Genomic DNA, 17,374 nt, shown 5'->3' with positions numbered 1-17,374 from the left:
CCCTTTCGTGGAAAATGACATTTCATTACCTATCTTTCCTTAATTTTGAGTCAGAGCAATAATTTTTATGTTAATTAGCCTTTGTACATCTTTTTATGGAAATGACTGTTAATGGTATTTGCCCATTTTCTATTAGATTGTTCATTTTCACTTATTTATTTGTTTATAAATAAGTAACTCATAAAAAGATACATGTTTAAAAGTCATGCTCCAATACCCCATCCTTGTCCACATCTCTGCTCCCTAGAATAAATCACTTTTATTAGTTTTTCATATATTCAGCAGTGCTTCTTTGTGCAAATAAAGCAAATACACACACACACACGTACACACACACACACACGCATGTATATATTATCATTTTCCCACTTTCTTAAACTAATCTGAACCTTAACATTATGTCCTGGAGATGTTTTCATAATTATAATTTCATAGTAGCATTTTCCTTCTTTTTTCAACTGCTTCCCTGGCAGATAGCATAATTTATGTAACCACTTTCTTACAAATTGACATTTTGATTGTTTCCAATCTTTTACAATTATAAGCAATTTTTACATATATGTTACTTTATGCATATGTAGATATATTAATATATAGTGTTGTAAGTATGTAATATATATGTGTATATATACTATATATGATATATATGCATGTGTGTATATATATACTATGTATATAGTATATGTCTATATGCATGTATATATATATATATATATATATACTATATACATACAGTAGTCCTATAGGATACTAGTTTATGATTTATGAGTTACAGAGGCTCTGGATAATAACAATATTTAGGATATGGCTGTGAGAATAGGTTTCCCCTTCTCTACCTTTTCCGCTCTCTAAACTTTTTCTAAGTAACTCTAAGGTGCAGGTTTTGGCATCACTCTGAGTTTGAACATTGCTCTACTCCTTACTAACGTTGTATCCTTAGGCACATTATTTATTTTAACTTCTTTGATCTTCAGTTCCCTCATCTATAAAAAGAACATAATAATGTTCACTGTACATGGTGGTTGTTAGAGTTAAATATGGTTGTGAAAATGTTAGTTCTCTTTCACCAAAAAACTGTTACCCCTTAACAGAAGGGTACAAATTTCATTCATCTCTGTAACTACTGTTCCCATCACAGTATCTGGCCCATAAATGAAATTCAATAAATGTATGCAAATAATTGATGAACAAGCAAACAGATTTGACTGATTCTTATGTACTTAACAACCATTGCATCTCCCTGGCCCCACCCATTGCTCATTTTTTCCCTATTTCTCTAATTTCTTCCCTTCCTACTCCTTTTAGGCTTCCCCGGTGGCTCAGTGGTAGAGAAGCCATTTGTGATGCAGGAGACTGCCTGCAATGTAGGAGACCCGGGTTTGATCCCTGGGTCAGAAAGATTCCCTGGGAAAAGAAATGGCAACCCACTCCAGTATTCTTGCCTGGGAAATCCCACAGACATCGCAAGAGTCACACATGACTTAGTGACTAAACCACCACCGCCACTGCTCCTTTTCCTCTTTTCAACCCCCTAACTACTGATTCTCATTATATCCTTGGCCTTCTGTTTTCAATTTTCCACTTTAGCAGTCAGTCGGGTGCTGTGCTTAGTCACTCAGTCATGTCCGACTGTTTGTGACCCCCTGGACTGTAGCCCACCAGGCTCCTTTTTCCCTGGGGATTCTCCAGGCAAGAATACTGTAGTGGGTTGCCATACCCTCCTCCAGGAGATCTTCTCAACCTAGGGATCAAACCCCATTGTCCAGCATTGCATGCGAATTCTTTACTGTCTGAGCCACAGGGAATATCCCTGCCCAAATAAATAAATACCCGAAACCCAAATCTAGCATCTCTATCATGTCAAAAGAATTAAACACAAGAATTCTGTAGTTAAGCAAATGTTCTACATCCTCAAGATCTTGCTTCTGGCTTGACATTTAAGAGTAAGACAAAACACTAGTTGCCAAGTTAGTAAAGAAGTACTGATTTGTCTATCTTGGGGCAGAATCAGCATAGCTTTTGTCTTTGTTTTCTAAAAAAAATGCTACCCAAATAAGTAGAAACCAAAATACATTAACTGTAAAGTCAAATGGAAAATTTACTAAAGCCAGCTGCTTTAGTAAGGTAAAAGATCAAAAGATCTTTGGGTCCAAGTATCAGAGTCATCTGGACTTAGACACTAAGAAATTCAGGGTATCTTAAAATCAAAGAAAACCATTTATATGTTAGAATAACTTACCCTCAGGGTTGGGAGGGGCCTTAGAGGTCATTTAGTTAGAACTCCATTCAAGACATACCTGTGAACTTTACAGGACAGATTTTAACTGTTTTTCAATCTCTACTAGTATAGCCCAGTATAGAGCTGTGAACAGAACAAACCTTTTGAGAAATGTGTAGTGTTTGATTGATCATTAATTGAAAAGTCATGGAGAAACACCAAGGAAATCTTAGGTTTAACTTGGATCTCTAAACTCCTAAGTGCTAAGCTATTTGACCAGCTTCTCTTCCCTAGGGAAATAGACCTTAAGCAAGACTTGACTGGATTGCCTGTCTAGTCTTCCAAGGCCAATTTTAGCCTTAGGACAAAAAAATATTAGTTCTCCAAGAGTATTCAGATGTCTTCCCAAGGTAGGACCCAGAAAGAGATTCGTCATGGTTAAGCAATGTCTGTTTTCCAGGACTGCAGGGTAGGTTTGTTCTTTTGTTTGACCCTATAGATGGAGGAGGTGGGAGAGAAGCCTTGTCCTTAGGGGATTATTTGGTCTCATTCTCCTACTTTTCTTAAGCTCATAGATTCAAACCCTTATATCTTAGGTCAAACAACTGAAGATCCAAAAGTAGAAAGTAAGATGGTCTTGTCAACATCTTGAGACTAGCATTGAAGAGGTAGCAAGTTCCCATTTTTACTCAGCAAAATGATAGCTTAGATGTAAGCCAAAACTGTTCAGACCTCCCCCAGGACAATTAAGGGGCAAGTGATTCTCCAGTGCTGAAAGCAACCAGTGTAGGAACCTTCAGTGGGCTAAGGGTGAAAGACAGTCATTTGCTTTTGGCATCTGACACCTTTCAGCACTGAAAGCAAAATGTAAAGACACACCGAAATGGGTTTGCCAGACTTAAGAGAAGCTTCAGTAGAGAGCTCTGAGTAGAGTGAACACAAATAGCAAACTTGCCTTCTGATTGGCACTGAGAAGGACCTTGAGTCAGAGGATAAGATGAAACAGAAAGATTTCTGATTCCAAGGAAGGAAAGCATTTGGATGGTTGCACAAGTGAACTGGGGCTCAGGGAACAGTACAATCTCAACTCCACAAGTAACTAGATGGTCTTCGGCAAATAAATTAACCTCAGGGCCTAGGTTGCCGCATCCTGAAAAGGTGAAATTACTCCCTTCTTAGGGTTGTTTTGAGAATTAAATAAGTTGCTTTTTCTAAAATACTTAGAATAGTACTAAAGTACTCAGAATACTACTTTACACATAGTAAATATTTAATAAGTTTTGATTGTTGTTGATTTTATTATCATCATTATTATCAATAGCATCAATAAACAAAGAATTCTACTCAGGGCATAAATACATCCAGCCCCTCCTAAAAATGTCCCATATTTATCAACCATGCCATCTTTGGCATACATACATAGGCCTCTCTAGGCCTCAAAGAAAAGAGTCTGGAGCCAAACACTTCTTCCTTCCTTCCCTCACTATGTTGGGAAGCTATTTGCTTTTTCCTATTTTATGAAGTGGTCTTGGTCCTTTTTGTTAAGACTTGGAGGTGGAGTCTTTTGTTACTCTAATTGTGCTTGTGTTCTTTTACTAACAGGATAATAGCGTCAAAACCTCAAAATATAATGCCTTAAACTTCTTGCCTATGAACCTGTTTGAACAGTTCCAGAGACTTGCAAATGCGTATTTCCTCTTTTTGCTTTTTCTACAGGTATTACCTTTTAGGACCTTTTCCACAGAATATTTTATCAACTTCTCTGGGGTCAGGTTATGTAATCAGTCCTTCTCCTCCTTAAACTGAGAGATGTTTTCTCTCTTCAGACAATGGGTGAATGGATGGCTGGAGTCTCAGGCCAGTTTCCTAGAACAGCAGTGGTCAGGATTAGCCAGGGTGAAACAAGCCTCTATAAGAGGAAGGAGACAAGGTCGCCGAGTCCCAAATAAGGGGACTCCCTCACCACGACTGCATGACCACAGTTCAGCTTAACGGTGAAAGGCCACAGACTCGATTCTACACCCCCGCCTCAGCTGCAGCCCCATTCCTCCTTCTTGTCCCAGCCTCCCCGACAGAAAGTTAACAAATGGGAGCACCAAGGGAGGAGAATGGTTTAGAACATCAGCACAGGGCACGGAAGCTGGGCAGGGTAGGCACAAGTTGGGAGAGAGAGACGGGTCATCTCATTTCCCCTTGTGCTGAAGGGGTGTAGGCGGTTATGTGGTTCTCCCATGCCCACACTTAATGCCCTACCCCCCAGCACCTTCGTTATCAGAAGAGGAATGGCTCTTTGCCATCAAGACAAAGATACTAGCGTTCAGGGAAGTACCTGGCAATTTATCATCTCCTCTTCTTTCATCTTTAGGAGGTGTTTGCTTATAATGGGGTGGCTATTTGGAGGTTATAACAGTGGAAAGCAACTAGGATTGTTGAACTTATTATGAATCTAGGGAGGTGGAAATGGTGGTATAGTGGGGGTTGGGAGGAAATACATTGTCCTTTAAGCTTTCTGACCCATGTTTCTCTCCCCTTCCCTCTCCCAGTTGATTCCTCAGATCTCCTCCTTGGCATGGTACACGACTGTGGTACCCCTGATGGTGGTGCTGTCCATAACAGCAGTGAAAGATGCCATCGATGATATGGTGAAGTGGCTTCCAGGGCCTCTCTTCCCTCGCTGTACCAAGTCAGGCTGGGGAGGGAGGGAGTGTGAAGGACTCCCCAGAACTGCCTAATACTAGAAGGAAGAAGGAAAGAGGTGTTTCCTTTCCCTATGTCCTTATCTGTGCCAGAGGAATATGAGATTCCCTTAAGCCCAAGATTGGTGAGCCATCCATGGCCAGAAAGGGGTCACGCAAGGCCTTTCTCTGTCTTCTTACTGCCGTCTTTTCCAGGTTTCCTTCCCTCTCCTTCATAACCCACCTCTGCCTTCACTTAGCTCTCTCTGGGTTTGCTCTCACCCTTCTTTCTCCATTCACCCTTTCTCCCATTTCTATATTCCTCTTCCCTTCCTCCTGTCCCCCTTGCTTTCTCCAGTCTTATCTCCCTTTTCTGCATTCCCATTCTCCTCTCCAGCTCTCCATATTGCCCTCTCCAGCTTTCGGTTCTATCAGGTGCACACAGCTAGGAACCCTCTGGGTTTAGAGAGCATCATGACTCAACAGAGGCTGGCTCCTTCCTGGCCTTGGCGGAAGAAGCTGGCTTTCAGCGAGTGCAGCGTGGCTTCCTGCATGCTCCTTTACAGCAGGGGGTGGAAGGGCAAATGTGGGGAACCAGTGCTATGCCTACCAGTGGGATTTGGGAAGCCCACCGTGTTGACCTGTTTGGAGCTTCCCAAAGAGAGTCCTTCTGATTTTTATATCAAAGTTTAAGAGCAGAGTGTTTCTCCAGCTCTTCAACTCTGTGACTCTTTAAACCCAGAATTAACATATATAGTGGTTTAAATTTCAGGCACAAATCAGATGTGCAAAAATATAACTTAATTTTCCATAACTAAACTCAGTGTAACTCATAACCACCACCTCACCATCTCAGCCCTTTTTTAATGAGAGCCGAAAGCTAAACTTGCCAATTCAAGATAACCCACGCAGTTCCTTCTGGTTTAGAATTCCATGTCTTTAGGAGAAAATATTCTGACCAATTCAGGATTCTTTCTACCCTCTTCCCAGGGAGTAATCTCAACTGAAAGGAAAGGGACTCATGTGACTCTTAGCATCAGGACATACCCTTATTTGTCACCCTCTTATTTGGGCTTTGAATAGACCTCTATTCCTCTTTCCTCATTGCATCCATGGTAGAAGCTTCTTATGCTGACTGTGGTTAAGGGTAGGGGTATTGGTATGCTTGTGAATATATAACTTCCCTCCACCTACCAAGGTGTAGCCCCATCATTTTGCATTCTCTCCTCTGTGGCTTTCAACATAAGTTATTTGTTCTTATCACCCCAGGCTTTGGCTCTTGATATTAAAACAAAGAGTTTATCTCTTTCTTCTCACTTGAATCTTTTTCTGACGTCCTTTCCCAGCTTCTCAGAGACAATCAGCTTCTTGGTTTGGTTTTAACAGTGGAAGAACTTGGAACTGGCCAGGGGCTGGGGGGTAGGGTGGTGAAGAAGTGGGGGTAAGGGAGAATTACAAAGAAGAGGAACTACATTGAATAATACTTCAAAATATTAATCTTCTAAATATGGTTTGCTCTATGTCTATTTCCTGAACATTTTCTTGTATGATTTTAGAAAAGACACCAAAATGATAATCAAGTCAACAATCGTTCTGTTCTGGTGCTGATGAATGGCAGGTAAGTGCTTCTTGGGAAGCCAGTTTAGGTTGGATCGGCTCTGGGAGAGCACTGACCTTGCTAAAACTTGATGTGTTTGGAAAGGTGATTTAAGACAGTGAAAAGAGCCTCGGGCTGGACATGGGAAGAGTTTGTTTCTAGTATGCCCTGAAGTTGCCTCTCTGGACCTCATATTTCTTATCTATAAAATGAAAATAATATTCTTTACCTTAGAGGATGCTTACAAAAATGAAAACAAAATAATATATATTAAAGAAATTAACAAATTATGACATGATATTAGTATGCAAGTGGTTATTACCAGTACAGTGGTCAGCATGGAGATGTCTATCTTTAGTGCATCAGTGGATTCTACATGACTTATTGACCATTCTACTGTAGCCTTTGGTTAGGACATCTTTTTGTTAACAGTCTAAAGAAAATATTGGTGTTGACCTCATTGCTGTAGTGTTTGGTCTTATCTATCTAAAGTATGGGTAAATGCTTATGTTTTTTGTGGGGTCCTGCAAAATTGGAGCAATTTAACTTTGGCAGGGATAGAGGGAGACTGGCATAATTTTATATAAAGTACAATATGAAGAATATCCTAAGAGGTACAAAAATTATCATAGGAATTAATAAAAAATAGGCAATCATAACTGGCTAAAGAAATCAAGGAAGATTTTCTAGAACAGATGATGTTTGTGGTTAAAAGATGGGGAAGAATTCAACAGAGATGATATGAAAGGAGAAGTGACCAGTGTTTGCAGAAGCAAGATCACAAACAAGTACAGATCTGAGGAAATTCAAGATTGAGGTCCAATCCTTTCTCATGGTGACCTTACACAACACCCTGTAGCTATAGTTTTATATATTTATATTTATATTTAAAAAAAATTTTTTTAATTACAGTTGATGTTCAACATTATATGTTATAGGTATACAATATAGTGAATCACAATTTTTAAAGGTTATACTTCCTTTATAGTTATTATAAAATGTTGTCTATATTACTTGTGTTGTACAGTATATCCTTGTAGCTTATTTTATATGTAATGGTTTTTTACCTTAGAGGATGCTTACAAAAATGAAAACAAAATAATATATATTAAAGAAATTAACAAATTATGACATGATATTAGTATGCAAGTGGTTATTACCAGTACAGTGGTCAGCATGGAGATGTCTGACCCCCTTCTCTGACTCCATTGGTAACCACTAGTTTGTTCTCTATATGTGTGAGTCTGTTTATTTTTTGTTATATTCACTAGTTTGCTGTATTTTTTAGATTCCACATATAAGTGATATCATACAGTATTTGTCTTTATATGTCTGACTAATTTCACTTAGCATAATATCCTCCAGGTCCATCCATGTTGTTGCAAATGGAAAATTTTCATTATTTTTTATGGATGAATAGGATTTCAAGAGACCCTGGTTCAATTCCTGGGTCAGGAAGATCCCCTGGAGAAGTGATAGGCTACCCACTCCAGTATTCTTGGGCTTCCCTGGTGGCTCAGATGGTAAAGAATCCACCTGCAATGCAGGAGACCTGGGTTCAATCCCTGGGTTCAAAAGATCCCCTGGAGGAGGACATGGCAACACACTCCAGTGTTCTTGCCTTGAATCCCCATGGACAGAGGAGCCTGGCAGGCTGCAGTCCTTGGGGCCAACAAAGAGTTGGACTCATCTTGAGTGACTAAGCACACACGTATCAAGAACTATAGTTTTAATCATAGAATTCTAGTATGGGAAGTTGTTGGGCATCTGATTCTGTTATTTATTGTGTTTGCTGATTCTTACTCATGATGGATTATTTCCTCAAGTGTTTTGATCTGTTGAAGCCTCTCATAAGATATCACTAAAAAAGTTAGTTGTGATTAAAAAGAAAATTAAAAAAAAGAAAGCTATAGAAATAAAAAGATAAAACTGAGTGTAAGAAATTTGTAAAGCTAGGAGTTACTGAATGAATTTAGTCAAATGAACTTCCCAAGGAGCTTGAGCACTTGGGTTTTATAAAACTATTACAGAAGAATTTGTCATAGAGTGGTTTTAGAGTAGGAGTTCACAAGCAGGGCACTAATGGTTAAACTTTGTAAGCCAGTGAATGTCTGATTTATTTAACACTTGAGGTGAATTGTCTATATTCCAGAAAGTGGCGTCCTTTTTGTAGAGCACATGTGTTTGAACAGAGTTATTAATACCTTTGAAAAATTTTGTTTTTTGAGTTGTGATTTCTGTCATTGTAGTCAGTAATTCTGGCTACAAGCACATCTTTAGTTAAAAGCCACATTTTTTTAGCTATCAAGGGTAATGAGCCACACCTCTGTTAGTGTTCTCTCAGATATATTATTAAATGAAAAACACAAAGTACCAGAAAATTATGTATCTGGTATGTCATTTTTAAATGTATATCTTGTATGTGATTGTATGGATTGACATTTTCTCAAAAGAAATGCAAAAAAATTGCTCTAAGTGACAAAACTATAATCTGGGGAGACAGGAGACTTTACTTTTTCTTTTTCTATATTTTTAATTATTTGAACTGTATTTTTACCATATGTGTATGTTGCTTTTCTTAAAAATTATGTGCGTGTATATCTACATATACCATTATAGAGTTTTAGAAAACTCTTATAGCCTGATCAAGAGAAATGGGCCCCATTCTTGATACTGCTTGGGCAAGGAGTATCCCAAAGCAGTTTGGTCCTCCTCTGAGCTTTGAGTTCATCTCAGCTTTTATTCCCCCCTCGATTGTCAAAATAAGACTGTAGTGAAATTCTCAGAGCTGGCATGCAGGCATTTAAGGTTCACTTTCTTGCAGGATAGTGACAGAAAAATGGATGAATGTCCAAGTGGGAGATATAATTAAACTAGAAAACAATCAGATTGTCACGGTGAGTACCTCTTTGGGCTGTGGCTTTTTCTCTTTGGGCTTGAGTAGAAACCTTTTTAGCACTTCTGTGACCACTCCTTTTGGTGATATTCACCTGCTTCACTGTGCATCTAGAGATCACCAGCTCCTGTGGTAAGAAGTTTGTTCTTACCCACTTCTCACCACAACCCCAGGTAAAGTATGACTGGCTTTGAGAAAGGAGGTGTGTGTTACCAGTGATGGGTCTTGAGACAAAGAAAGTAAACCAAATGTCTATAAAATTCTTAGACTGAATAGCTGTTCCTGAGGTAATTGCTTTCGCCGCACTGTAATTTTAAAAGTCTGCCTTCCTTATCTTCTCTGCCTTTCCTGACCACAGGCTGACATACTATTACTCTCGAGCAGTGAGCCCTACAGTTTGACATATATAGAAACTGCAGAACTGGATGGGTGAGTGTTCCTTCCTCATAGTCCATTAAGATGGTTGAGTCAGCTTAGAGTGATTTCTCATTGAGGGAGGGCATGATGCAGAGAATGAAGTGCTAAAAGCTAGAAATATCCAGGTAAGATAGGAGGCCTCAAGTCTAAGGCTGAGCTCTTGACAGAGAGTTGAGCATCCAACTGGGTGCAGAATCTAGGCAAATATTCTCCATCTTCAAATTGGAAACATTCAGTCTGACTATATTCAATAATGCTGAGTGGTAGGAAAGAGGTTAACCAAACTATGAAATTTCAGAATATAGTTCCAAAGTTTCTTGGGGTGGGGGAATGAATACTGAGATAATTATGTACTGATAAACCATGTTCTGGAAAGGATTTAAGGTAGAAATTCATTAATGTGCAAAATCTAAGATCTTTGGAAGACAGAGGCCATCTTCAGAGAGCTTGTCCTGTGGAGTTTTATGTTAATCTGCATCCTTACAACTCTTCCTCTTAGTACCCACAAACTTTTTGAAATATGGCTTCTTTTTTACTTCTATCTCTGCATTTCTGTATCAAATAATGGTTAAGTGGGATCTCTTCATGGGTCCTATAAACATTTGTGAGACGAGGAGTACGTTTACTTGGAAGTGTTCACAGGTTCTTACCAGGACCTTACTCTTGAAGGGAGTAGGTACCACCTTCAGGTTATTTTGTGATGTTTCTTCAGCTTTTCTAAAGTAGCTCCACCAGCAAGATCGCATAGGTTGGTTAAAGTAGTTGATATGTGTTTCAGGGAGAGAGGGGAGCAAGTGGGATAATATTTAGCTTCCTGGAGAAGGCAATGGCACCCCACTCCAGTACTCTTGCCTGGAAAATCCCATGGACGGAGGAGCCTGGTAGGCTGCAGTCCATGGGGTCGCTAAGAGTCGGACGTGACTGAGCGACTTCACTTTCGTTTTTCACTTTCATGCATTGGAGAAGGAAATGGCAACCCACTGCAGTGTTTTTGCCTGGAGAATCCCAGGGATGGGGGATGCTGGTGGGCTGCCGTCTGTGGGATTGCAGAGTCAGCCATGACTGAAGCGACTTAGCAGCAGAACCATTCCACCTCAATACTGTCTTTGAGAGACGATGACAATAGGAGTGACTCTGACAACTCCAGTCTGAAAGCCAAGCTCTTTTGGCAACAGCTGTTTTCTAAAGTAGGAGAAACTGGACCTGTACTGCTGTTACGTATGTGCATTCTTTGCTCTAGTGAAACCAACTTGAAAGTGAAGCAGGCCATCTCAGTTACCAGTGAGATGGAAGATAACCTGAAGCTTCTGTCTGCTTTTGATGGTGAGTTTTTTTTTTTGAAAAGCACTTAACATTTAATGAATTTCCCAGCATGTGGCTTCAAGCCACCAGGACACATGTCCCACCTACACCCTTAATCTTCTCAGCTCTTCTGCTGAAGAATTTGGCCTTCACGATGACGGGCTGCTTTGGGAGCTTTCCTTTCACCAGAACTTTGTAGTAACCTGATCACACCACATCAATGATAGGAGCAGCTCCTGTCTTGTACTTGGCAGCATTTACTCGTGTCTGCTCACTAACCAAGGTCCACAATTTATCAAGGTTGACAGTCGGGCAGAAACTCTGGTTCCTCTTTAAGTGGTAATGCCTCATACCAACTTTCCCAAAGTATCCTGGGTGATATTTGTCAAAGTTGATCCTGTGATGATGCATGCCACCAGTATTACCTCGGCCTTCTGGGTGCTTATGGTGTTTGCCGATGCGGCCGTGGCCGTGGCTCACATGGCCCCTAAGTTTCCAGGTTTTCCTTAGTTTGGATGGCATGTCAGCAGCCTAGACGAAAGAGCAGATGGTGAGTTTTGAAGTAGATTTGCCAACCCAAATTTTTATCAGTAGAGGTGTGGTTAAAGTTTGATACAGCCATATAGTGAATTCTATATAACTCATAAAAAACAGTATACAAGTTGATATTTACTTATATGGAAAAATATTCACAACATATAAGGTAAAAAGATTACAATACACTATGCATAGTATAATGTAACATAAATTTGTCTTTGGAAATATATATATGTTTATGAGTATATGTATAGAAAAAATCTTGAAAAGATATACTATAAAAGATATACTTATTTCTAGGCAATGAGTAAATTTTACTTTCTCCTTTTTAATGTTGTATATATATATTTACAAAAGGCATATTTTAGTTTACTAATCATGAAAAAATTAACTTATTTCCATTTAAAAAAGAAGTCTAGGTTTGCTTTAGGTAGTTTCTGAATCTATTCAGATTTAGCTCATTTGATCTGGAAGTACTAATGGTAATAAGTTATCGTGTGGGTTGTTCTCTTTCTGGATAACCCATGTCACAGAATTACTCTTCTCTGAGGCCCAGAACCCTTTGTCTACCTTTCTAAAGGGAGCTGCTGAGAAATGGGCAGTCGCTGAGAAAGGATAGGAAAAAAAGATGTATGTATATTTTGAAAGAGGCTTGTTCTTTCCTCTTTTCTATTAAGCCACCTCTTTGCTGGGAAAGATTGAGGGCAGGAGGAGAAGGGGATGACAGAAGAAGAGATGGTTGGATGGCATCACCAACACAGTAGCCATGGGTTTGGGTGGACTCCGGGAGTTGGTGATGGACAAGGAGGCCTGGCATACTGCAGTTCATGGGGTCACAGAGTCAGACACTACTGAGTGACTGAACTGAACTTCCTGTTCGGAAATAATTAAGATTACAGAGTCAGGACTCTTATTCCTTTTTTTTTTTTCCTCAGGAGAAGTGAGGTGTGAGTCTCCCAATAACAAGTTGGACAGATTCACAGGAATACTCATGTATAAGGGAAAAAACTACATCCTGAATCATGACAGACTGATTCTCCGAGGCTGTGTCATCAGGAATACAGACTGGTGCTATGGCTTGGTGATTTTCACTGGTACGTCTTTCTGGAGTCACAAACCCCCAGCCTGCTGGCTTCCATTCATAGCCACATTGTGGGCACTTAGTTTTCATGATGTAGATATGATGCTCAGATATATACCAGAACACTATGGCTTTGAGGAAGGGAGGCAGGGAGATAGATGGATGGATAAAGGAATTAAGAAAAAACGTTTTTTTTAGGGGAAAAAAAATGACTTTTTTTCGAAACACTGAGCTGCCAGCATATCAGCCCCGCCTTTGATAGTGGAAGGCTTTGTGTTGCAAGGCCACAGAACATTCATGAGTCTTTCTCACCACATCTGGACACTAGACAAGGTACACACATAGAAGTATACATAGAATTAGCGTTTGAAAGGGGAACAGTGTGAAAGGGGAGGGTGTACATGTGGATTACTCACATGAGGAGAGAATAAACATGGTGCTCATTATGGAGAAGATAAAATACAGCGCGAAGTGTTCATGCCAGAGAAGATGCACATGTGGCTCCTGAGCAGCGGCCCATCCTGAGATGGCATTTAGAACCATAATCCTTTATACTTAGTGAGGGATTTTCTGGAGTTATAATGTAGTGCCCGAAAATGAAGGAGGCTTTTGTGCTCCCTATGCGCTCGGTGACGGTGAGTATTGGTGGCAACAACCACAGTAAGGTAATAATTTCCAGCTCTAGTCCCAGTGTGTCATTAAAAGTCCTTTATTTCTACTTATTGTTTGTCCTGTCATGAAGTTCAAAGTCTCTATCGCTCAGCTTCAGAGAAATCTCAGCTCCCACCTCAGAAGAAATCACTTGCCATTGCCTTTTACTTTCTCCATTTCCTAGTTAGAAACTTTAAATAGAGCCTGGTCCAGCTATGGGTTTCCTCAAAAGAAGGTGAAGATCTCCTTGTCAGAAGACCCTTTTTCTAAGCTAAATAAACCAGATGGTGATGAGAGAGAAGCTTGAGGCCCCCATTCTGACTTATCAATGAAAAACTAGACTGTCTAAGGTGCTGCAAAGAGAGGGAGGTATCAGCATTGATGCAGTTTGCAGAAGTAATTGGGATTATCCTAAGAAATAAATTTTCCATTCTTTGAGTTTGGGGCACCAACCACAAGTCTTTCTCCAAGGCTTTATCCTTTAGCATTGGAAAGAAGTTTGATAAAGTGATCATAAATGTGTATTTTAACCCAATTTCAGTCCTCTTGAGAATATGTAGTGATTCTAAGAGATGATGTCTCCCTGTTTAACTTAGGACCAGACACCAAAGTAATGCAGAACAGTGGGAAGTCCACCTTTAAACGGACACACATAGACCACCTCATGAATGTCCTTGTGCTCTGGGTAAGTTAAAGACCTCTTTTCTGTATTTTTACAAACAGGCCTTCTTCTCTTCCTTCTACAGCAGTAGCTGGTATTTTCAAGTCAGAATTTACTTGTCTGAAAGTCTCAAGCAGTTTTAGGACCCCACAAACTTATATCTGGACCAGATAAGAAGAAAACTCATTGACACTTTTTTCCCTTTTTCTTCATAGCCAATTTGACTCATGACCACTTCAATAAGATCTTACTTAAATTAATAAGATCACCTCACTTAAACTGATGATTTTCAAACTCTCTTTCCTTAGAGGAGGCTAAGGTCTGCTGCAGGGGAAATAGAGAAGATCAAGAGTTTTGTTCTGACCTCTTCATTCTGAAGTTCCTGCTTCAAAAAGAGCAGTCTCACATTTATCTGTTCTGTAAAATTTCAGTTAGAGAATAGAGAATTCTACTGCTAAGAAATGAAATTTGAAAAGCACTCAGTACATACTGATTATATGTGAAATCGTAAAAAAAAAAAAGAGTACAAATGAACTTATTTACAAAACAGAAATAGTCACAGATGTAAAAAACAAATTTATGATTACTAGGGGGTGAGGGGAGAGAGATAAGTTGGGAGATTGAGATTGATATATACACACTACTACATATAAAATAGGTAACTAACAAGGACCTATAGGACAGGACTGTATAGCACAGGGAACTCTACTGAATACTCTGTAATGGCCTATATGAGAAAAGAATCTATAAGAGTGGATATATGTATAAATGATTCACTTTGCTGTATACCTGAAACAACATTGTAAATCAGCTATACTCCAATAAAAATGTTTTTAAAAAGCACTCAGTAGATGATAATCAGCTTTGAGAATAAAAGTTTAAATTGAAGATTAATTAGTTAATTTCCATGCTTATCATATGTGTGTGTGCATGTTCAGTCATGTCCAACTCTTTGCGACCCCACAGACTGTAGCCCACCAAGCTCATCTGTGCATGGGATTTCCCAAGGAAGAATATTGGAGTGGATTCCCATGCCCTCCTCCAGGGGATCTTCCCAACCCAGGGATCGAACTAGTGTCTCTTGCATCTCCTGCACTGGGCAGGCAGATTCTTTACCACTAGCACCCCTGGGATTTTAGAAAATTAGGAAGGTTCATTCATCTTTGAGACCAGAGATTAGTATTCACTATCTTTTTCTTTCCAATACTGTCTGCATAGCTTTCAGCAGTTGAAACAAAGTGACATTTCCTGGTTTTTTAATGAAGAAGATAATCATAGTTGAGAATTCAGAAAGGCAACAGAGGTAAATATGCCTTTGACAATATCAGAGAGTATATCATTAGGGAATAAGCTAGGTACTTAAGCCTAGGGTTGTCTTTTAAAACAAGGTATCTCCCATATGCCTAAGAAAGCTCAACTACCTGGTAACCTATCTGAAAGGTAGTGATAATACTTGACACCTGTAGAAGAGTTTTAACTTTTTAGAATATTTTCACATTCACTTACAGCAGCTTCACAACATCTATGAACAATAAGTCAAGAAATATTTTTCCCACTGACAAATACACGCAAGTCATAGTAAAGATAAATAACATAAAGGCCCACAGAGAAATAATGTCAAAGACTCATTGTCAAGTCATATTTTTTTATTAAAGTGTAGCTGATTTAGTGTTATGTTCATTACTGCTATACAGCAAAGTAATTCAGCTATGCATATATATACTTCCTTTTTTAATATTCTTTCCCATTATGGTTTATCATGGGATATTGACTATAATTTTTTATGCTGTTCAGTAGGACCTTGTTGTTTATCCATTCTATATATAAAAGCTTACATCTGCTAACCCCAACCTCCCACTCCATCCTTCCCCCTTGACAACCACCAGTCTGTTCTGTATGTCTGTGATTCTATTTCTGTTTCATAAATAGGTTCATTTGTGCCATATTTTAGATTCCACATATAAGTGAAATCATATGATATTTGTCTTTCTCTTTTTGACTTCACTTAGTATTAATATGACAGTCTCTAGCTGCATCAGAGTTGCTGGAAATGGCATTATTTCATTCTTTTTTATGGCTGAGTAGTATTCTGTTATATATATGTACCACATCTTTATCCATTCATCTGTCAGTGGACATTTACTTTGTTTTCATGTTGTGGCTGTTATGAATAGAGCTACTATGAACCTAGGGGTGCATGTATCTTTTTTAATTATAGTGTTGTCTGAGTATGTGACCAGAAGTGGGATTGTTAGATCATATGGTAATTCTACTTTTAGTTTTCTGAGGAATCTTTATGCTATTTTCCACAGTGGCTGTACCAATATACATTCCCACCAACAGTGTAAGAGGATTCCCTTTTCTGCACACCCTTTCCAGCATTTGTTATTTGTAGACTTTTTGATGATGACCAGTTAACATGGTACTTCATTATAGTTTTGCTTTGCATTTCTCTAATAATTCGTGATGTTGAACATTTTTTCTTGTGTCTAGTAATCATTTGTGTATCTTCTTTGGAGAAATGTTTATTTAGGTCTTCTGCCCATTTTTAGATAGGATTGTTTGTTTTTTATTGTTCATTTGTTTATGCTGTTTGTATATTTTGGAAATTAAGCCTTTTTCACTTGCATCATTTGCAAATAATTTCTCCCATTCTGTAGGTTGTCTTTTCATTTTGTTTATGGTTTCCTTGTCTGTGCAAAAGCTTGTAAGTTTGATTAGGTCCCATTTTTTCATTTTTGTTTATATTTCTATTGCCTTGGGAGACTGACCTAAGAAAACATCAGTACAATTTATGTCAGAGAGTGTTTTGCCTATCCTCTCTTCTAGGAGTTTTATGATGAGGTCTTTTGTTTAAGTCTTTAAGCCATTTTGAGTTTATTTTTGTGTATGGTGTGGTGAAGTCATTTTTATTGAAAATCTAATATGTGCCAGGTATTATGAGGACCATAAGGATTTATAAGTCCTGGGTCCAGCTCTCAAGTATATACGTTCACTTTGGGGAGATAGAGTATCAATATGTGCCAGATGCTTTACATACATAATTTTATTCAATAATCACACCTATCCATCTAGGCATAACTTTTAAGAGTCAATTCTTTTTCTGCTATGCTTGCTATCTCCCTGTGGAGAGAAAATTAAAACACGTGATGAGTCTATTTAACATGGAAATCTGACCACATGTGAAGAAATTATAAAATTTTTAAAAAGATCCTAAGAGCTTTCAGAGAGAAATAAAAGGTCATAAACAAGAATCAGAATGGCGTTGACCTTCTCAACAGCAACAGCAGAAGGTAAATGTTGTTGCCTTTGAAAGTCTGCCAGAAAAATATTTGCATC

The 17,374-nt window shown here is 38.8% G+C and overlaps 1 protein-coding gene and 1 pseudogene across 1 annotated transcript in view; one reads left to right on the top strand and one right to left on the bottom strand.

Annotated features, from left to right (window-relative positions):
- LOC138433493 (phospholipid-transporting ATPase FetA-like) overlaps nt 1-17,374 on the top strand; it is a 124,764-nt gene that overhangs the window by 54,274 nt on the left and 53,116 nt on the right. Inside the window, exons 5-12 of the mRNA XM_069576255.1 lie at nt 3,821-3,934; nt 4,762-4,860; nt 6,450-6,511; nt 9,315-9,387; nt 9,745-9,815; nt 11,044-11,126; nt 12,578-12,736; nt 13,971-14,059. Of these exons, the coding sequence (XP_069432356.1) occupies nt 3,821-3,934; nt 4,762-4,860; nt 6,450-6,511; nt 9,315-9,387; nt 9,745-9,815; nt 11,044-11,126; nt 12,578-12,736; nt 13,971-14,059 (750 nt within the window). The remainder of the gene's footprint in view (nt 1-3,820; nt 3,935-4,761; nt 4,861-6,449; nt 6,512-9,314; nt 9,388-9,744; nt 9,816-11,043; nt 11,127-12,577; nt 12,737-13,970; nt 14,060-17,374) is intronic.
- Nucleotides 11,184-11,627, bottom strand: LOC138434558 (large ribosomal subunit protein uL15-like; annotated as a pseudogene).

This window comes from Ovis canadensis, chromosome 2 (assembly GCF_042477335.2).
Source record: "Ovis canadensis isolate MfBH-ARS-UI-01 breed Bighorn chromosome 2, ARS-UI_OviCan_v2, whole genome shotgun sequence".
Taxonomy (NCBI): Eukaryota; Metazoa; Chordata; class Mammalia; order Artiodactyla; family Bovidae; genus Ovis; species Ovis canadensis.
This window is presented reverse-complemented; position numbering and strand designations above follow the sequence as displayed.